General features: G+C 43.7%; 1 protein-coding gene across 1 annotated transcript in view; it reads left to right on the plus strand.

The window, feature by feature from the left end:
* The first annotated feature begins 1,142 nt into the window (after positions 1-1,142).
* B4GALT6 (beta-1,4-galactosyltransferase 6) overlaps positions 1,143-22,504 on the plus strand; it is a 70,023-nt gene continuing 48,661 nt past the window's right edge. Inside the window, exon 1 of the mRNA XM_043889469.1 lies at positions 1,143-1,565. Coding sequence (XP_043745404.1) covers positions 1,451-1,565 — 115 coding nt within the window. The 5' untranslated portion in view covers positions 1,143-1,450. The remainder of the gene's footprint in view (positions 1,566-22,504) is intronic.

Consider the following 22,504-nt stretch of genomic DNA (forward strand, 5'->3'; position numbering starts at 1 on the left):
TGTTATCACATCCCGATGGAAATATTTCTATAGTTAGTGCGGGATGGGAGGTTTCATTAATCCAGGATCAGAAAACACCTTGTTTCCGGAGAGTATATTTCGGGAGGAACGCACATCACTGAAGCCTCCTCGTTGAGATACAAGCACAGCATCGTTCATTATCGATCCCCAGGGTGGAACGTATCCGAAGCTCAAGAGCGGTCCCTCAGCCCCCCGGAGCGCAGCGAGCGCCCGGGTCCCCGCGCGGGCGGGGGCCGCGGTGACGCAGGACGCGGTCGGGGCGCGGGTCCTCGCGCGGGGAGCGGGGGTGGCGGCGCGGGCCAATCAGGAGGCGCGGTGTTTCGGGCGAGGGGAGGGGAACGGTGGGCGGGGGCCGCCAGGTTTCCTCGCGGCCGGCGCAGCGCCGCCTGCAGTTCCGAGCGAGCGCGCGGAGCCCTCGGGGGTCTCCGGCCGCGTCGCCGGCCCGTGTTCTTCCGCGGCTCCCCCCGCCCTCTGGAGTTCGCCTCTTCAGCGACCCGGACGCGGCTCCGACGGCTCCGGGCCGCCCCCTCTTTGGGCTCCTCGGCCCTGCCCGCAGCGCTAGGCGCCCCGCGGCTCTCCGCCTGGTGTCCGCGGGCCGTGCGGGGGCGGCGCCGGCGGGGGCGCTTCACCCCGGGCCGGCGGCGGTAATGCTGCTGCGGTTGCCGCCCTTGCGGCCGGGCGGACAGCGGGCGGAGGCAGGAGCCGGAGCCGGAGCGCGCTCGCCGCTGGCCGGGACGCCGCCCTCGCCTGCGTTCGGCTCCCGCGGCCGCCGGGGGACGCCGGGGCCCCGCGCGGCATGAGGAGGAGGCTGTGCGCCGGCGAGCGCCCAACTCCTCGGCCCCCAGGGCCCCTGCGGGCCCCCGCGCCTCGCGCGCGCCGGCTGCGGCCCCGGCGCCCACGCTAGCCCCGCGCAGGCACGAGACGCCGCGGCCCCGAGGAGGAGGAGGAGGCGGCGCAGGCCTGCCTGGCGCTGGCGGCCCGGACCCCGAGCGCGGGGGTTTCGCGACCTGGACCCCGGCGGGCGTGGGCAGCCGGAGCCGCGCGTGCTGCAGTCGGCCGCCCTCTCCGCAGGGGCGCCGCGGCGCGCAGCCGGCGCCTCTCCCCACCTGCAGCCCCTCCTCCCGCCGCCACCGGGCGCGTCGAACGCCGCTCCTCGCCCTTCCACGGCCTCCTCGAGTCCTTTGGTCCTCGGACCCGGGCCCCGCGTCCGCTCTCCCCGCCCCGCATCCTCCCGGCCTCTCATTCATTCCGTCCGCTCCTTCCTCTCTCCTCCTTCCCGCTTCCCCAGAGCCTCCCCGCGCGGCCCCGCTGCAGTCTCGGGGTGGTGGTGTTTTTTTTTTTTAGCACATTCATGGAAGTTTAGGGCCTGGACGGTGCCCCCAAGTCCGGCCTGAGAGCGCAGCCCGAGCTGCCGGCCGGGAAGAGGAAGATGTCTGTGCTTAAGCGGATGATGCGGGTCTCCAATCGCTCGCTCCTCGCCTTCATCTTCTTCTTCTCCCTGTCCTCGTCTTGCCTCTACTTCATCTATGTGGCTCCGGGCATCGGTAAGCACCGAGGCACACCCTCCCTTCCCACCGTAGCGTGAAGGAAGTGTAGCATGTTACTTAGGGGATTGGGAAGCTGCATGGTATGTACCGGGGCCCGGCAGAAAGCATTTTATTTCAAATGAGACGCGTCACATAACCCGCTTCGGGGCATGGTTTTGGCACGTGAGTTTTGTTAATGAACGTTTAACTTAAAAGACTGCGTTAACTGGACAGAACAAAATGAGGTATGATGGACCTGAGGTACCCCTGGACACTTTCATGAGTATTCCTGAAACTTTTATCCATTTAATATTAAGTTTTTAAGCTTAAACTTAGTGCTTAATTGTAATTTTATTCAAATACCCTCAGCTGTGTTAACTGGTTGTAAAAAATATGAAGAAACCCACAGTAAGGAATGTGATTGAGTTCAAGAATGTACTAGTGTAGTGTTCCAGGTCACTTTTTTAGAATGGGGTCAATTAACATTTGTGCCTCACTTCAGGAATTTTTAGGCGATGAGTTGTCTTTTAAAAACAATGGTCCTAAACAACAACAACAACAACAACAATGCTCCTTTATTTCGTCTGCTTGGGTTGTTTTTCAAGCGTAGGTAACTTCTGCTACCTGTCAGGATGAATTCTGAAATACAGTAATAAAAGAACAATTATGCAAAATAGCTTAAAATGTTAACTATTTAGTTTTTTGTTTTTGTTTGTTTCTGGTCGAAAACACACTTTCGTATAATCTGCTTGAATTAGCCTCTTTATTAAATATCCTAGTTTCTCAGCACCTTTGATTGAAAAGGTACCAGTGTGGCATTCTCATGATGGAAAAACTGGAACTTCATAGGGATGTTAGGAAGTTGTTTTTACAGAACACGTTGTTGTTACAGAACTTCTCTGAGTTTTTCCTGGTTAGTATGTATTTAATGTTAAATTAGTAACATTGTGCATCGCCTATCATTTCTTTTTAGACACTAGTAATATTTTGAGGCAGTACCATTTCTCCCCTGAGTGAGCTAAAAATGTTCACTCTTACAGAGTGAAAACACCTGCAGAATTTTAAGGTGGAATTATTACCAGGACATTGTCTCACACGGTAATAGATTATTGTAATGAATTGCAGGGGGAAAGGAAGAAACAGAAACAGATCATCACCAGACCTCATCAGGACTGTTGAATTTCCTAAAAATCTCTGTGACATTTCTTGATTAAATTTTCAGGTTCAAGTAAGATGTATAGGCTCAGAATGACACTTGAGAAGGCATAAATTGTTGAAACCTTGATAACCCAAAGCAGAAGTTTGAGGTTAAAACTTTGGGGAAAAAAATGTGAATATTTTAACACAGTATTTTCTTCTAATGCATTTTTTTTTTTCTTTAGGCTAAATCAGACACCTCCTGAAGCCTGTAGCAGAAATGACAGTGGTAGCTCAGTGGATTCCAGAGTTGTTAGCCAAAATACTCAGCAGGCTTTTTCTTAAGACCCTCTGCCATTTTGGAAATCTTATCAGTTAACTACTCATATTCTACAGCAGTTTTTTACTTGTAGCTCTTTAAAGATTGGACATCATTGGGGGATGTTAGTTTATCTGGTACTTCAACTTTGAGAGATTTTGGAGAAAAAGGCTTTTTTTGCACTGAGCTAACAGTTTGGTTACTTTCTTGGTATTTTGAGTAACATTACAATTACGTTACTCAGAAAGCTAACCAAAGGAACTCAGAATTCCATTTTTCACTTTATAATCAGCCTGTTCTTGTTATTGTATTACTGTACTGTGTATATATTCTTAAAGTTCTGTTGGTGTGAAATACTTAGACATTTTCCTTATTTGCATACTTAATGTTTACCATAGAACAGCCACTGATATGTCATAAAAATTTTGGCAGTTGTCTTCTACTAGGCAACTAGATTGCCATGAGTAAAATTATTCTTGTGGGTCTTCTAATTTATACTTAGAAAAATTGATTGAAACCAGTAAGAAGAATGAAAACCAAAACTTAGTGTTAAGGATTTGTTAAACTGAATCTGTTTCCCAAACCAGTATTAATTACTTAGCAGCAAAAAAAAAAAAAGCCTGCTTATCTTTTAATTAATTGAGAAGCAGTTTTCCAAAATTCAAATTTTTGTTTGAAAGCTCGGGTTTTGTCATTGGTAACACATACTGTCAGTTTTTCTGACAGAATGTCAAGCTCATTTTGCTTGCTTTTTGGGAAAGTGTAGGTCAAATACAGAAATCTAAATAACCATAGTTTTGCAGTTGTACCTTTTTTTTTTTTAAGTAATGTCACGTTAAATTTTTAAAAAAGATTTATTTTTGGATGTGTTGGATCTTCATTGCTCTTCTGGCTTTTCTCTATTTTTGAGGTGATTGGAGGCTGCTTTTCACTGTGATGCATGAGCTTCTGTTTGCGGTGGCTTCTCTTGTTTTGGAACACGGCTTCTAGGGTGTGTGGGTTTCGGTAATTGCGGTTCCTGGGCTCTAGAACACAGGTTCAATGGTTGTGACCCATGGGCTTAGTTGCTCCAAGACATGTGGGATCTTACTGAATGAGGGATCAAGCCCATGTCTCCTGCATTGAGAAGTGGATTCTTTACCACTGAGCCATCAGGGAAACTCTTCAGTTGTACCTTTAAGTAAAAATGATGTTCCATGAGAAAAATGTGGCTAGTTCAGCTCACAGTGCAGTGATCTATTACACGGTTTGATTTTCAAGATAACCATGGTCCTTTGGTATGCTGCTGAAATGCCTTACGCATGCCTCCCATTTCATCACAGATTTCTTTGTTTTTAATTAATTTTTATTAGAGTATAGTTGATTTACAATGTTGTGTTTCTGCTGTCCAGCAAAGTGCGTCAGTTACACGTATACATATATCCACTCTTTCTTAGATTCTTTTCCCATACAGATCATTACAGAGTATTGAGTTGAGTTTGCTGTGCTTCACAGTAGGTCCTTATTAGTTACCTATTTGATACTGGGTTGGCCAAAAAGTTCGTTCGGGAAAACCTGAAGGCAGTTTTTGGCCAATCCAACATATAGTCGTGTCTGTGTGTCAATCCCGATCTCCCAGTGTATCCCTCCCCCTTCGCTCTTGATAACCATAAGTTTGATTTCCTGCTTCTGCATCACAGATACCTTATTAATGAGATACACCCTAAACTAAGTAGTTTCTTATAGTTCGTTTACATTAGATGTCCATAGACTCTTTTGGAAATAATTCATATTTTAGCCTGGATTAACATCTTGGAGCAGAGTTTTCTTACCGCTAAAATACATGTTGTATAAGAGAGCATTTTCTAATTGGTCTCAAATGTTTCAAATCTCCTTTGTTAAAAAAAAAAAAAATCTGTATGAGCCCTATCCACATCACCCTATTTAGTAGCCATCAGTTGTATTTTCCTAACTTGTCTGCCCAGAGACCTATTTTTGTTGTGTGTCTTCCCCCAGACAGTCCTGTCAGTTTAGTGACTTGTTAGTCTCCATCCCCCGTGTTCCTCCCTCCCTCTCTAGTACCAGATAGTAGTACATGTGTGCTCATTTGCTCAGTCCTGTCCGACCCTTTGTGACTCCATGGACTGGAGCCCACCAGGCTACATAGTTCTGTCCATAGGATTTCCCAGGCAAAAATACTGGAGTGGGTTGCCATTTCCTTCTCCAGGGGATCTTCCTGTTCCAGGGATCTAACCCACATCTGCTGTGTTGACAGCGGATTCTTGACCACTGAGCCGCCTGGAAAGCGCCTTCTTCCTTTGTGATTGTGAAATGATGAGCACAGTTTCCCTCTAAGGTCTTGCCTTGGCTGAATTGAAACTGGAATTCCGTTTAGCATGGAACTGTTTCCAATATAACATAGTATTGTCATTTTTTTGCCGTCATATCAGAGGAGTAGGTGAAATGACTTACATTCATTCACCTAACACGAATAGAGCACCTTGGATGGGCTAGACTTTGTCTGAGGAAGACAGGTGACTAAGACAGGCCTCCTTCCCTCTCGTGATGGGGTGAGCACCATGCAAGGGCTGCAGCCAGTCCTCGGAAAGCACACAGTGGAGCGTGCGGGCTGGTGAAGGATTTCCCGAGGAGGTAACGGATGGGATGTATCTGGACTGAGCAGAGAGATTCTAGTCGGAGGGAACAGCAGGAACAAAGGTAGGTTCCAGAAAGTAGGAGTATTTACGTCTGGTACCACTTAGGGTTGTGGGGTGGTGGATGGGCCAGACTGGGAAGATGCGTGGGTCTCCCCTGCCCAGCCTGGTGTTCTGGCTCTTAGGTCCCTAAACTTCCTGGCCGAGAGTGACTGGCCTTGGTTCACACAGCTCTATGAAAGTGGTCTGTGATAAACAAAGAAGTTGATGTGCCTTGACTCAGTGGAGCAGTATCGTGGGGAAGATCGTGCAGCTGCCCTGGGAGTGGGGATTTCGCTGCCCATTTGACTCATCAGCCATCCTGACCTTTGCTTGACTTGCTGATAGGCTCTTTCATTCTCTGAGCAGAGGAAGAATATGGTTGGATCACTTTGGTGTGAATTCCTCTGGGCCCTTCTAGGAATTACCGGGCTGTGTGCCTCACTTTTTGGGTCTCAAGTGGGTGGATGCCTGGCTGGGACAGGTGGCGTTGCTGATGGGTGGGCCGGGCATGGAGGGGGTGTTGTGGGAGGGTGTGGCTTAGTAGGGCCTTGCTCATAGCCTCCTTGACATTTCTGACTGGTTCCTGTCACTTTGCTCAGAGAGTAGCTTGTTTGTTGCCCTGTAGCTTTCTCATCACAGCCTTTCACCCTTCTAGGGGTGAGCCTGATGGTGTTTTTTTTTCTTTTTTCTTTTTGAGCTGTTAAACTTTGCTTTGTATTTCAAAGTTCCTCTTAGTTATTTTCCTCGCCAAGTTCTGTGGTCACCGTGACCCCTTTTGAGGGTTCTTTTGGTTGGGCCACGTGTTGGGCATTTCTTTTTTGTGGACCTCTCTTAACAGTCAGGCTTCCCAGGCTAATGTTTTGGTCCTGTCAGTAGCAGGAGACATCAGACATTCTGAAACTAGGAATGCTGGAATCCTTTTGTTTTAGAGCAGTTCTTCTAGCCTGGAGTACAGGTTATACAGTACAGAGGTACCAGGTGGGAAGTTATTTCAGTGGCTCAGGCAATAGAAGATTTGAACCTGATCAAGGCAGACTTGAAGAATGTGGACAGCAGAACTGAAGGAAAGGGAGATGCTTTAAGACAATGCTTGTATTCTGGCCAAGCACTTGTATTCTAGTGGGAAAGGGGCTATAGAACAGCAACTGCCTTGAGGGGGCCATTTTGCTTTTAGAGAAATTGAGTTGGGATGCTTGTAGGATAGTGAGGAAGAACTTGTCAGCAGATGGACCTATGGAAAAAAAGGGCTTAGAGCCCACAGCAGAGGTCTAACAGGAGAGAGATGTCATCAACATACAAGTGAATGATATGTACCTGTTTTCCCCCTACACACCTGAGTTAATAAAACTAACTCACGCAAGTGACTCACTAAGTTAGTTACTCGTGAGTATGGAATGATAGGTGTTAAATGGGAGTATGATGGAGGCCCAAGTGTAGTTTGAGGGCTTCTCTGGTGGCTCAGCAGTAAAGAATCTGCCTGCGAAGCAGGAGACACAGGTCATCTGGAGGAGGAAGTGTCAACCACTCTAGTAGTCTTTCCTGGAAACTTACCTGGATAGAGGAGCCTGGCAGGCTACAGTCCATGGGGTCTTGAAAGAGTCGGACACAACTGAGTGATTAAACAAGTGTAGTTAGGGGGATTTCCCATGAGGCTTTGTTACCTTTTTCACTCCCCAGCCCCAAAAGGGGGCGGTGTGATCGACCCTGGAGAAGTTCAGGCGGCCACCCAAGGAGAGCTTGTGGAGGCTGAAGACAAGGTAGCCCCGGATGACATCCATCAGCCTAGGGCGAGTGAAGAAATAGAAACAGGAAAATGAAGGGAGAGAGGTACCATGAACGTGAAGAGAGTTGGAGGCCTTTGCAAAAATGAATCTGTCAGTAAGTAAAAATGATGATCAGCAAGACAGGCATTGCAGTGGGCTATAGTTCAGTAGGGTAAAGTCTGGAAGGAGAATCATGGATTTGGTAAGTAGGAACTCTGTGGTGGCTGCTAGGGGACCTGTTTCTGTGGTGTTAGAGGGCACCAGTAAGACTGCCTGAGGTTGGATAGTATTAATAAAGTCAGATGAAAATGGCTGATTTCCAGGAAAGTAGGATCAAAGGGATCTTAGAAGATGGGAAGACCTGAGCTTATGTGGATGTTCAGGGAGTGAGGACATGCTTTGAAGATTTGAAGAAGGGAACAAATTATGACGTGATCTTGTTCAGTCGCTCAGTTGTGTCTGACTCTTTGCTACCCCATGGACTGCAGCACACCAGAATTTCCTGTCTTTCAGTATCTCCTGGAGTTTGCTCAAAGTAATGGCCAGTAAGTTGGTGATACCATCCAATCCTCTCATTCTCTGTCATTGCCTTCTCCTGCCTTCAATCTTTCCCAGCCTCAGAGTCTTTTTTTCAGTGAGTTGGCTCTTTGCATCAGGTGGCTGAAGTATTGGAACTTCTGCTTCAGCATCAGTCCTTGGAGTGAATAGTCAGGGTTGGTTTCCTTTAGCATTGACTGATTTGATCTCCTTGCTGTCCAAGGGACTCTCAAGAGACTTCTCCAGCACCACAGTTTGAAGGCATCAATTTACTCTTCCATACATGTTTGTCTGGTTCTGCATTGAACAGGATCCACATGGTCCCTATTTTCATAGAGCTGAAGCATGCATGCTAAGTCGCTTCAGTCGTATCTGACTCTTTGCGACCCCATGGACTGTAGCCCGCCAAGCTCCTCTGTCCTTGGGATTCTCCAGGCAGGAGTACTGGAGTGGGTTGCCGTGCCTTTCTCCAGGGGATCTTCCCGACCCAAAAATCTAACCCGAGGCTCTTATGTCTCCTGCATTGGCAGGCAGTTCTTTACCATTAGTGCCACCTGGAAAGCCCCTCATAGAGCTCAAGGCCAGTGGGAAATTCACACAGTTGACAGAGTAACTATTCTAGGTGATCGTGTGAGTTTGCTGTGGAGGCACTGGTTGGGTGGATGAGTAGGGCACTAAACTAGTCTAGGCATCAGGGAGAACCTAAGGCCAGAAGCTTAGGTTAGGTAATTAAAGACTGGGGAAAAGTGCTTCAGGTAGGAATAGAATAGTTGAAGGTTAAGAGGTGGGAGAGAAATGAAAAGTTAAAAAAAATAACCAAAAAAGTAGAGGCTAAGGCATAAAAATTGGAGGGGAGCGTGGGCCAAAGCCAGAGACATAAATACAGATGCCTGTAAGCTCGATTTGAGAACTTGGGCTTTAGCCTGAGAACAATGTCAAACCATCGAGTTTAGATTTTCAGTAGGAGAGTGACATGATCAGGTTTGCATTTTATAGGAATACTAGTGCTTTATTGGTGTGGATGGATTAAGACAGCAGTTCTGGAATGAGGGAGGCCAGGTAGAGGGAGTAGGGTCAAGTGTATAAGGGGATTAATTTTAGAGGTGGGGAGTAGATAAAGATGCTTTTGATAATAAAAATTGGATGCATATGGAGAGGGAGGTTGAGGACATTCATATCTGATAAGGTGGGTGTCTGAGCTGCTTCGAGGGGCTCTGTTCTTGTGAACAGATCTTAGTATAGAGTAACGTGTTTGCTTGACCAGCTTCAGAGATTTGGTTTCTGCCTTGGCACATACTAGAGGCTTAGTGAAGAGCTGTTGAGTGACTGAGTCTTTCCAATTAATCACTTCTCCTGGTGTGGCTGCTCTAGTTCCTTCTCTCCCCAGCCCACCTATCAGTATCATCCTGGTGTTGGATATTAGACCCCTCGGGAGAATATGGAGGGGCTGGCAGGAGATGAGAAACAGTGAAGATGCCAGGGTCCTTCAGTGTGTTGTCTGTTGTCTGGTCGCTGTAAGTCATGTCTGACTCTTCTGTGACTCTGTGGAGGCTCATCTGTCCATGGGATTCTCCAGGAAAGAATACTGGAGTGAGTTTCCATTTCCTTCTCCCAGGAGATCTTCCCAACCCAGGGACTGAACCCACATCTCCTGAATTGGCAGGCGGATTCTTTACCACTGAGCCACCAGGGAATTACCTCCAAATTTAGGGGCTTAAAATAACAAACACGTGTTATCTCCTAGTTTCTGTGGCCAGGAATCTGGACATGATTTGGCTGGATGGCTCTGGTTCAAGGTCTCTTACTTGGCTACAGAGTGTAGGACAAGGCTGTGGTTGGAGGCTCCACTGGGGAAGAGTCCACTTCCAAGTTCAGCTGTGTGCATTCGGGCAGGATTCTGCCCCCTGAGGATTGTTGCACTGAGGACCTCAGTTCTTTGCAGGTAGCTGCTGGAGGCCTCACTCAGTTCCTTGCCCCAGAGCCTCTCCACTGGGTAGTTTACAACCCCATCACTTTCGCCATATTGTCTTTGTCAGAAAAGAGTCATCTTGGGCCAGTGCACAGTCATCGGCTAGGGAGCCATCTCAGAAATTGCTTACCTCCATCAGGTTGCCATTCTTTTATTTGTATTATTTTATTTTTACTTTATTTTCTGGCCAGCATTCTTGAGCCTATATGTTAATTCAGCTGTATTGTTCCAGCAGAAGTGAACCTCAATTCTATGACCTTGTGAGGAATCAGGTAGTTTTAAAGGGAAAATGAATTCATTGAAGTCTGACATGTTACTGTTTTATGAGTAAATTTCCTTTTGTAACTGGCGGATAATTGCTTTACAGTGTTGTGTTGGTTTCTGCCCTACAGCAGTGTGAATCAGCCATACGTGTACATACGGCCCCTCCGTCCTGAACCTCCCTCCCACCCCATCCCACCCGTCTTGGTTGTCACAGAGCCCCAGGCTGAGCTCCCGGTGTTACATAGCAGCTTTCCACTGCTGTCTGTTTCACATGTGGCAATGTGTTTGTTTCAGTGCTTCTCTTTCAATTCATCTCCTTCTTCTCTCCTTCCCCTGCTGTGTCCTTTTCTGAGAGATTATTCTAGAACTTGAATGTCGTAGGTCCTGTTTGGGCATTCCTGGCCAATGGAGAGCCCCGCAGACCTTGTCTATTTCCAGTGTTCTCCTTCTGGTCCGTTTTCCTCGCCACCTGAGACGAAACTGAGTGTCATCGCCACTGCTTGGGCTGCACCTGACCAGTTTCATCAGAGCAGCCTGCCCCCAGCTCTTTCTCCCTCTTCTTTTTCTTCTGAATCATTTTTTCCTTAATTCCCGAAAGACCGAGTGATTGAGTTTATAAAAGATCTTTCTGTTTCTGCCTTTTGTCAGGGTAATAACAGAGAGGATAATATATGGGTAATATTGTGATTAGAGTTGAAGATTGGGTCAGTTGAAGGTTAAAAGTAGGTTTTCTGAGAATACCTACAAGGCCATTAACGTGCCACTGGGGAATCAAGAGTTTTACTTCAGTTATTATTAGGTATTTTTTCCTCATGTCTTGGACCCATTGGAGAATTTCAGGTAGCATTCTAATTTTATTTTTCTCCAGCATGTATATCCTACATTGGGCTGACTTGATTTGTTGTATCATGGGCATACTTGTTTTTGGTTGTAGCAGAACTTGATGGTGTTTGGTTTAAGCCACAGCAAAAACCCTCCTCCGTTAAAGTAGGCAAGAAAGGACGTTTATCCTTGTTTGTTGGTTTGAAAGTATGCTTTGGCTGTGGAAATCTTTGAAATTCATTTTCCGTGCTGTGTCCCCTTCTCTCCTTGTTTTAGAGTCATTTTCCTCTCATGAATAGGTAAGTTGAAATTATGAGATGTTTTATTTTTGGCTGTGTAGCATGGCAAAATGTTTAGGAAAACATAACTTAGTGCTTTTAAATCTTGAAATTGTAATTAATTTTTTTTTCTCCAGAGGGGTAATAGATGTGACTTTTTGCTTGCATCTTGGTTTTCATGATTAAATAGTCAAGTTAGTAAAAGTCTTTGGCTCTTAACCCAGTCTTTATGTTGTATGTTCTTTAAGGATGAAACAGATTCTTCATTGTCTCAATGAATTGTGCATAAATTAGAAAGCTGTATAAAAGAGGATGTATTTATACAAGTTAAACTGTGAAAGGAGACTTCTATTTTTTTGCCTGTTACAAATGTTAGTGATGTTTAGAGAATTACTACAAGCAGTGGTTTTCAAACATGAAGGTGCTCAAGCCTTATTTAAGGCAACCCAGGTCTTATCATTAGAGAATCTAATTAGGATCCTGATTGATTTTTTAAAAAATTATTTATTTATTTATTTGACTGCATTAGGTCTTAATTGTGTGCAGTATCTTTTTTTTTGCATTAAAATTTTATTTTTAATTGGAGGATAATTACTTCACAATATTGTGTTGGTTTCTGCCATACATCAACATGAATCAGCCATAGGTATACGCATGTCCCTCCCTCCCTCCCACCTGAGTTTGATCCCTGGTCCAGGAACTAGGTCCCACATGCCATAACTAAGAGTTCACATGTGGCAAGTAAACAATCCTGCATGCTGGGAATAAAACTACCATGCAGAATCTTTAGTTATGGCATGTGCACTCTTAGTTATGGCGTGTGAAATCTAGTTCCTGGATCAGGGATCAAACCCTGGCCCACCCCCCACCCCTGCCTCTGTATAGGGAATATGGAGTGTTGGTCACTGGACCACCAGGGAAGTCCCTGATTGATTTTTTAATTAATCCTTCACTCTGGGAACTTTATTTCTGACACACACCCCAAACAGTTGGGAAATCCTTTAGTGTGAAATAGTTTTACATTTGAAATTGGTTATCTGATTTGATCTTTCATCTAACTAATCTTACCTGTTAAAAACCAGATTAATTTGTTTATAGCATTGTGTTTTACTGGAGAAAGAGCTTTCATGGTGAAGAATTTCTTTCCTCCAGAATAACAATGGCAGGATGTACAGATAACTTAAGGCAACCAGGATCATGTGTTTCTTTATGAACCCACTATGTGATTGAGTTATGGATTGATCCTGAATTTGTTATTTAATGTTTTTCATTATTAGATACATTGTAATTCACTTAATAGGATCAATATAAATAGTACATCATGAGAAACACTGGGCTGGATAAAGCACAAGCTGGAATAAAGATTGCTGGGAGAAATATCAATAACCTCAGATATGCAGATGACACCACCCTTATGGCAGAAAGTGAAGAAGAACTAAAGAGCCTCTTGATGAAAGTGAAAGAGGAGAGTGAAAAAGTTGGCTTAAAACTCAGCATTCAGAAAACTAAGATCATGGCATCTGGTCCCATCACTTCATGGCAAGTAGATGGGGAAACAGTGGAAACAGTGTCAGACTTTATTTTTGGGGGCTCCAAAATCACTTGCAGATGGTGGCTGCAGCCATGAAATTAAGACACTTGCTCCTTGGAAGAAAAGCTATGACCAACCTAGACAGCATATTAAAAAGCAGAGACAGTACTTTGCCAACAAATGTCCGTCTAGTCAAGGCTATGGTTTTTCCACTAGTCATGTATGAATGTGAGAGTTGGACTGTAAAGAAAGCTGAGTGCTGAAGAATTGATGCTTTTGAACTGTGGTGTTGGAGAAGACTCTTGGGGATCCCTTGGACTCATTGGAAAAGACCCTGATGCTGGGAAAGATTGAAGGTGGTAGGAGAAGGGGATGACAGGGTGAGATGGTTGGATGGCATCACCAACTCAATGGACATGAGTTTGAGTAGACTCCGTGAGTTGGTGATGGACGGGGAAGCCTGGCCTACTGCAGTCCATGGGGGTCACAAAGAGTTGGACACAACTGAGTGACTGAACTGAACTGATGGCCCTACATGTTAGCTAGCAGAAATAATTTCAAAACAAAAGACTTCTAAAAATCTCTTTATAACATGTTCATAGTTAAGCAACTCTGTGAAGCTTGTTATTGTACCATCACACCTTGATTGAAATATTATCTCTTTTTTTAAGTATTTGAGGCTTGCTAGTGTTAATAATTCTTAACTGAAATCATGTTTTATGTATTGCCTTCTTGGTAATTAAGTTAATGGCTCAGATATTATGACTTCTAATCATAGTGCAGTGTCCAGCTTGACTTGGAGGAAGAGAACTCTGACTCCATTTTCATTTGACTCAAGAGGACCAGTGGTAGAGAATTAAAAGATGTCTTGTTTTTTGATTTGAAAGTATACTCTGGCTTTGGAAATCATTGAAATTCATTTTCTATGCTGTGTCCCCTCTCTCCTGCTTGTTTTAGAGTCATTCTCTTTTCATGAATAAGTAAGTTGAAATTATGAATGGTATTTTAATTGTGAAAACACAGGGAAATCGGGGATAATTATAAAGCATATAGTTCACATAGGTCTCCCTTTTATGTCCTCTTATCATGGATAGCATTCTCAAGTGGGTAGAGGTTCATTTCATTCACTTGAAGTGCATTCTGAAGTCATTTATTTTCAGCAGATTTCCAGTGTTTCCTGAGTGTGTTTATTTATGACTTCATCCTTTATAATTTCATTAGGAAAGTTTCCTTACTGATTAGATTAAAAATGTAATTGCCTGCATTTTTCCTTTCCTGGTTCCCTCATTTCCTCCTGATTCTACTTTTCTCCAGTGTGGTTTATAACTCTTGACTCTTTAGGCTCCTGTCACGCTTTAAAGAAGCCGTATGTTTAAGTGAGTAACCATGAATTAACAAAGGACAGTGCTGCAAGCTGTCATGTGTTAGATCATGTGTTCAGAGTCTAGTTTTTAAATTTTCAGCTAAGTTTAAACCAGGCTGAGCTGGTCATCTGGTGGTTGTAGAAGTGATTCCAATGTTTCAGGCAGTTTACCCTTTCTTAGAATTCTGGTTTTTGCAGAGGAGACCCCCATGGCTCCTTAGTCGCTGATAACTGCTTGGCGGTTGGTGGTTATTTAACACATATTTATTGTGAATAAACACATGTCTCCACCTTGAACATCTTTAATAAGACTGTTAGAAAAGTCGTCCTCAAATAACTTAAAGCTGTTAAACTGCAGAGTGAAAGTGGTAAAAAACACCTGTCAGAAAGAATTTCTAGTTAATTTTTGGTGCCTACATCAGCAAAGCTTGAGATGTTGGCTAAGATCTGAAATAGATTTGTGCTGTATGTGATCAGTGTATTCATAATTGCTTGATAAAATGGGATTCTGAGCACAGAATTCTTTCATTCTACTTATTAGTCAGTCTGTGATTTACTGGAAGGATGGGGAGGAGGATATTATAGGCTAGCAATCACTTGCTCTGCAGATTTTCTTGAGCCCATACTTGACTTTGAATTATCATCACCATGGTAAAATAGTCTATTTAAATAGTGTTTTGACATAAAGGGAATCATTTGTTTTGTAGCCTGGCACAGCCTAGAAGTCTGTTATGTTTTGTTTTTAACTTAAGCAATGCTTTGGTTCTAGGCAGAGTATGAACTCTTTTTCATATGTCATATGGCCGCATCCTGGGGTTTATGGCATTATTATTAGAGATGATACATTTAGCTCTTACAGAATCAGATGAGTAATTTCTGGGAACTTGTTGAACAAGGGGCTAGATGTGGAAAGAAGAAAACTTACAGCCATGTGAAATAGATGTTTAAAAGGTTATTGTGAGTTCTTAGAAGTTCATAAAATACGTGATTCAAGTGTCTGTGGTTACTATCAAGGGATGTGTATATGCAGCTGGGCTCTAAAGGCTGAGCGCCAGAGAATTGATGCTTTCAAATTGTGGTGCTGGAGAAGACTCTTGAGAGTCTCTTGGACAACAAGGAGATCAAACCAATCAATCCTAAGGGAAATCAACCCTGAATATTCATTGGAAGGACTGATGCTTAAGTTCCAATGCTTTGGCTACTTGATGTGAAGAGTCGACTCACCAGAAGAAACCTTGATGCTGGGAAAGATCGAAGGCAAAAGGAGAGGAGGGTAGTAGAGGATGAGATGGTTAGACAGCATCTTCGACTCAACAGACATGAATTTGAGCAAACATGGGGAGATAGTGAAGAATGGGGAGTGTGGTGGGCTGCAGTCCATGGGTTCCCCAAGAGTTGAACACCACTTAGCGACTGAACAACAGCAAAGATATGAAGTGGTTTGCTTTTTTCCATGTTGTTTATTTCATTACATGTTCTGTAGATTATATGGGAAAGCATTTTCTCTCCTGTGACTTTGAAGTACTACTTCTGATATCCTCCTCTCATTGGCTGCAATCTGTTAATCCCCTCTGTTGTCACTTCCCTCATAACTTTTTGCATTGAAGAGTTTTCTTTTTCTTAGTCTCTCTCTCCTGTAGGACTTCCAGTCATTGCTTATCCCAGATTGCTGCCTCTCAGAGTCATTTAGAGCAGTCCTTGAATCTTGAGTTTTTAAAATTCTACCTGTGTAACTTCTGAGTTTGTTTTTTGATCTCAATATTTATTTGCTTGCATCAGGTCTTAGTTCAATATGTGGGATCTTTGCATCATGTGAGATCTTTCATTGCAGCGCACCAATTCTCTGATTGTGCTGAAAGTGAAGTCGCTTAGTCCTCTCCAACTCTCTGCGACCCCGTGGACTGTAGCCCACCAGGTTCCTCCGTCCATGGAATTTTCCAGGCAAGAGTACTGGAGTGGGTTGCCATTTCCTTCTCCAGGTATCTTCCCAGCCCAGGGATCGAGCCCGGGTCTCCCACATTGCAGGCAGACGCTTTACTGTCTGAGCCGCTTGTGGTGCAATTCAGTAGTCGCGGGATGCGGGCTCAGTGGTCCTGGTGCCCGGGCTTAGTTACTCTGAGGCATGTGGGATCTTCCCAGACCAGGGATTGAACCCATGTCCCTGCATTGAAAGGTGAATTCTTAACCACTTGACCACCAGGGAAGTCAGTTTTCTGGTCTTACAATGAGGAAAGTTGTGCCTGTATCCTGAGATGGTATATTTGTTTCCTAGGGCTGCTATACAAATTACCGCAGTCTGAGAGGCTTAAAGCAGGAACGCATTCCTTCACAGTTGCATTGGCCAGAAGTTCAAAATCAAGGACTCGGCAGTGCTGTGAAGCCTCTGAAGGCTCTGAAAGACCCTCCCTTGTCTCTAGCTTTGGGTCCCTGCTGGCATTCCTTGGCTTCCTAGGCTGGTGACCAGTCACTCTAATCTGCCTTCATCCTCACTGTACTTTTTGTGCGTGCGTGTGTGTGTATGGAAGTCTCACTCTGCTTTTCTCTTGTCTGTGCACTTTCATTGGATTTAGGGCCAACACAGATAATCCAGGATGATCTCCTCATCTCGAGATCCTTAACTTAATTACATCTACAAAGACTCCTTTTTCAAATAAGATAACATTTGCAGGTTCTGGGAATTAGAATGTGCACACATCTTTTGGGTGGTCTCCGTTCAACCTGCTCCAGAAGAATTAAATGAAATGTAACACGTGGCATTTAGCTCATTGCCTGATGAATGGAGGTACTCAATTCATGTTAATTCATTTCCCTTCTCTTTAGAAACCCACGCCCTCCAACATTCCACATCCTGGGATGATTTCTGAGTTATGCTCAATTCAGAGCCTTCCTGCTGCACCCTGTCCCCCTTCTCTCCAGACCATAATCTTCCTAACCGTCTACATCTGGCACTTTTCTCACCTTCATTAATGTTACTACTACTACTTGTTTTAATGTTGAGAATGACCTAGTTAACTGGTCATAGGGAAGTACTTTAAAAACATTATTTTAGTTGTTGCATGTGAACTCTTGGTTGTGGCATGTAGGAATTAGTTCCCTGACCGGGGATCGAACCCAGGTCCTCTGCGTTGGAAATGTAGTCTTAGCCACTGGCCCACCAGGGAAATCCCCATTAATGTTACTTATCATCTTCACAGTGGCCCCCAAGTCCTCTCCTCGCCTTTCTGTTTCTTGACACCATTTACCTACTGGGACTGTTAGAACTTACTGTCCATTGCTGCCGGTGCTCCTCAGGTTGGATGGCTCCTCCCCGAGTGTCCTCCGCAGCTATGCCGTCCCATTGGTGGAGATGTTCTTCTCCCTCTTTCCTCCTACTCACTTAGAGCCTTCACTTGAGACTTCTTTCCTTGCTCTCCTCAGGTCATGCTGAGGCCCCTCCTGCCCAAGAACACTTCCCTTGACCTGGCTCTCACTTACCTGTTCCGACACCAGACTGCTTTCACTTGTCCACTCAACTCTCTACTAATTTCTTTTTTCCCCCATTATTTGGGTGAAACTGCTCTCTTGAAGGTTGACCGGGATCTAATAGCACTTTTATTTATTTGTTATAAAAAAAATATTTGTTTATTTGGCTGCATCAGGTCTTAGTTGCGGCATTTGGGATCTTCGATCTTTGTTGTAGCCTGTAGGAGCTAGTTCCTTAACCAGGGATTGAATACAGGTGCCCCTGCATTGGGAGAGCAGAATCTTAGTACTGGACCACCAGGGAAGTCCCTCTAATATTATTTTAAAAGGCTGATTGGGATGGTGATGAAGAGTTGGGTTGCTGAAGCTGACTGCTGGGGGTGAATCGTAGCTCCACCACTTGCTAATAAATTACTGTGTGGCCTTGAGCAAATCACTTAATTCCACTTTCCTTATCTGTAAAATGGGAATGTTCGTACCTACCTTATAGAGTTGTCGATTAGTTTATATAAAGAACTTCTAAGGATGCCCAGTAGAGTAAGTGCTAGGTATTAGCTTTTCATTTTTTAAGCTTTTTTCTTTTTTCCTTATTGTCTGTCCATCTTCTCCTCTGTATTGACATTTGTCATGGTTGACCATTTTCTCTTTCTTCTGTCCAATGGTGGCTTCACCATGTTTCAGCTCAGATTAATTCATCTTGAGGTCTTTTAGTTTTATATCTTCTATTTGCGGTCTGAACTCCACCTTCTTATCTCCTTTCTAGATAATTTTTCCTGTGGTAATTCATCACCATGGTTTCCACTTTTACTTTTGTATGAATGTTTCTCCCATTTGTATTTGTACCCCACTCTTCTTAGCTCCACCACTGTGTTTATAATTGCATGTGAGAATGTCTAACAACACCATCTCCCCCTCAGAATCAGCTGTGCAGTTGACTTCTGGTTTGTTAAAGGACCTGGAGATTGTGGCAGTCAGGAACAAGGATGTTGAGATCAGAGGGATGTTGTGTTTGAAAGTCCTTCAAAGCCTAGGAAGCCTTTGCCAGATCACTGCAGACTACAGAGCTCCTTGACTTGAATCTTTTCTGTGCTTTGAAGGAGCAAAGCTGCGTATGCAAAGGGGTGTGGAGACACAGCTTTACAGCAAACACATTCTCTAGTTTTCTCAAGTGGAGAATGAAGCACGTTCATAAATCTCTTTCCTCATAAACCTAGGGTAACATGCCTACGAGCTATTGTAAACTGTTGATATTTGAAGTTTTTTCCCCTTAGGTTATAGTTTCCCCCCCAACCCCTGGAAAACAGACTAGGTAAATAAGTGAAATTTATGTCTCACAATGCAGAAGCAAATTGCAAATGAACTAAATTAGAGAACGTAGCATCATCTTAATGAAGCAGTGCTGGTTTTTAGTGTTCTTCTGAGTCGTCTTGAGACCAGTGGGAAAGATTTCCCTATTTTCTGAAATGTAGTCACTTGTAAGAAGGAATAGAAATCTCTCTCTCTTTTTTTTTTTTAACTATTTTTTGCAGCATTTGGGCTTCTTAATTCCCCTACTGGGGATCCAACCCATAGTTCCCTGAAGTGGAAGCATGGAGTCTTCACTACTGGACCACCAGGGTAGTCCCTGGAATAGAAATTTTAGACAAGGATTTCTTGGCTTGCTAATAAAACATTCTATTTTACAATAATGATGATTAGCAGGCATGTAGAATTACCTGAGTGTGGGTTACTGTAGTTTTATGATGTTTGGTGGTCAGTCTGGATTATTCCATGCTGGTTTCTTATGCCTTGGAAACACTTTGACACATGGCCTTTCTTCTGTTAACAGTGCCTCTATTTAAATACAGCTTCATTCCTTAATGGGTTTTGATCTTTAGGGATTAAACCCATGAGGACCATTAACCTAAGGAATGTAACTCAATTAGCTGTGAATGATTTAAAATAAACTAATAGATTTTCCGTTTGGAGAGCTTGGCATCTCACCTTTTTCTCCATCTGTCTAATGCATAGTAAATACTTGCTTTTGGTAAATAATTCACCCTTGTCACAGGTGCCATCAGTAATCATTTTTTTTCTTAACAGTTTGGTTACCTTCTATTTTGAAAGTTTTTAGGAAAATTTGACTTTGTCCTTTTCTATGCTGGTTATTGTCCTTGTTTCTTAAATTTGACTTGGTTTCAAGATTTGGATTTGATTCCTGGGTGGGGAAGATCCCCTGGAGGAAGGCATGGCAACCCACTCCAGTATTCTTGCCTGGAGAATCCCATGGACAGAGGAGCCTGGTGGGCTACAGTCCATGGGGTTGCAAAGAGTTGGACACAAATGAGCGACTAAGCGCACAAGATTCAAGCAGTTTTCTCTATTAGAGTAGGTATGTTAATTAAAAGAAAAAGCTGTGTAGTTTGTGAAAATTCTGTTTCCAGGACACACGTGTTCTTACCTTGTGTGTCCTTGTTTGGGGCAGTATTGTTTCTCCCAGTACTGGTCTTGGCCTAATAACTCTTGACTCAGTCCTCCTTCTCCAGGTCTTCCCCCCCTCCCCAGCTTGGTGCATAACAAATATAGGCTATTTACACCACTGATGACAAATTTCATATATAATTTTAGGATTAAATGATCCAAGATAATTTTAAATCAGTAGGTACTCGTAATCCACTTCATTTTTTTTCTCTGCGTCATTTCAGTTGAAATCTTGGTTTAGGTAGAATTGCTAATGTTACTTTGGCTTTTCTTGAACATTTTCCCACATTTTTGGTTGGCTGTTGTCTTTACTTTCATTTTTCACTTTGTCTCACCTGTCTTTGAAAGTCCACTGAAGAAACAAAAATGTACTAAAAACGTGTGGGGTTTGTAAGCCTGGCTTAATAAATTCAAGCCTAAACAAGTTAGATCTAATTATAGGACTGATTTCCAGAGAGGATGTGGTGAGTGCGTGCTAAGTTGCTCAGTCATGTCCGACTCTTTGCAACCCTATGAACTGTCTGTCCATGGGATTCTCCAGGCAAGAAAACTGCAGTGGGTTGCCATGACCTTCTCCATGAGATCTTCCTGACCCAGGGATTGAACCCATGTCTCTTACATTTCCTGCATTGGCAGGTGGGTTCCGGACAGGTGCCTAAAAATGATTGAGCTGGAGCTTATGTAAAACCTGCGTTTCTCTTTTATGAGTTAAAGGTGAAAAAAAAAAAGTGTTATTTTACTCCACTTCTCTGTTCTATTTATTCTGTCCTCACTGGTACTTCGAGCAAGTTCAGATTTCAGTAAAAGGAGAAAGGAGGTGGCAAACATTTTGCTCACCTCCCTGTACCATCTCAAAGAAGCAGAACTGGGCCCAGAAAATGAGTTGGCATTTTTGATCTTTTCATTCAGCATTCATTTTTCAAGAGTGCCATTAGTGTGTTGAGAGACAGCTTATCTTAAAATTGAGTCATTAACCAGGCCTTGCAGTTTCTTGGTTTTTCTGTGAAAATGAGCCTCCTCCTCTTGTCTGAATGGAGCTTATGATTTTTAGCTTTATGCCTGGAGCATTTAGCGTAGAAGGGGCTTCCGAGAAACCTGGTGTAGTACTGCTATTTTTAGGCGAGAGAACTGAGATCTGGTGAGCTGTCCAAAGTTATGCCCAGCACTAGCAGAATCAGGACCAAGAAAGAAAGGGTCTTCTTTCGACTTCTGTGCTTTTCTGAGGAGGCTTGGCATCTCAAAAGGCAATGACTTTTGTAATCTTTGTCCAATTACCAGTTTCTCCCAGAGGAAAAAAATACAAATTATTCTTGAAGCACTTACCTTGGAGATTGAAATTAACAACTTGAAAATGCCACGTTGATTTTTTTAAATTCAAATGAGACCACTAATGATGTATTTACAAAAATTTTTTTTCTATTGAAAGACAGTTGCTTTAGTGTTGTGGAGGTCTCTGCTGTACATGACTGTGAATCAGTCATGATTATGTATGTATCATCCCACCCCTCTCCGTCATCACAGAGCACCAGGCTTTTTATCTGTTTTACACATGATGATGTATACATGTCAATGCTACTTTCTCCATTTGTCTCACCTCTCCTTCTCCCACTGTGTCCACAGTCCATTCTCTACGTCTGTGTCTCCATTTTTTCTCTGTAAATAGGTTCATCAGTACTATTTCTAGATTCCATGCTGATGTGCTCAATTGTGGCCAGCTCTTTGTGACCCCATGGATTGTAGCCCTCCAGGTTCCTCTGTCCATGGAATTTTCCAGACAAGAATACTGGAGTGGGTTGCCATTTCCTTCTCCACTAGAGTCCATATGTATGCTTTAATAGATGATATTATAGATGATAATAGATGATTTGTTTCTCTGACTTCACTGTGTAGTGAGGTTCATCCACCTCACTACAGCTGACTCACATTTGTTCCTTTTGATGGTTGAGTTATTGTATACAGGTACCATATCTGCTTTACCATTCCTCTGTCATCGGACATCTAGGTTGCTTCCGTGTTCTGGCTATTGCAAGTAGTGATGCCATGTCGATTTTGATTTTGTCTGCTTTTACAATCCTGGCAGGTAGACTTGTGATTGAGAGTGTAAAATTTCAAGTAATCAAGAGAAATTGCCAAAAGAGATTGTGATTCTAGATCATCCTACGTGTGCCTCCCCCAACACTGAGAATATGAAAGATCTGTATCCAGATTAGACATGGTGATTTGTGACATATGTTTGATTCATGAGGGAATTCTTACCTCTGTGGAGTCCTTGGTTTGAGGGAATTAATATAGAATTAGAGAAAGTGAATTTTAGGATTATGTGGTTGAATGTGGTAAAGAATTATGTGGTAAAGAATGCCTTCCTGAAATTCCTGAG

Source organism: Cervus elaphus, chromosome 27, assembly GCF_910594005.1.
Source record: "Cervus elaphus chromosome 27, mCerEla1.1, whole genome shotgun sequence".
Classification (NCBI taxonomy): domain Eukaryota; kingdom Metazoa; phylum Chordata; class Mammalia; order Artiodactyla; family Cervidae; genus Cervus; species Cervus elaphus.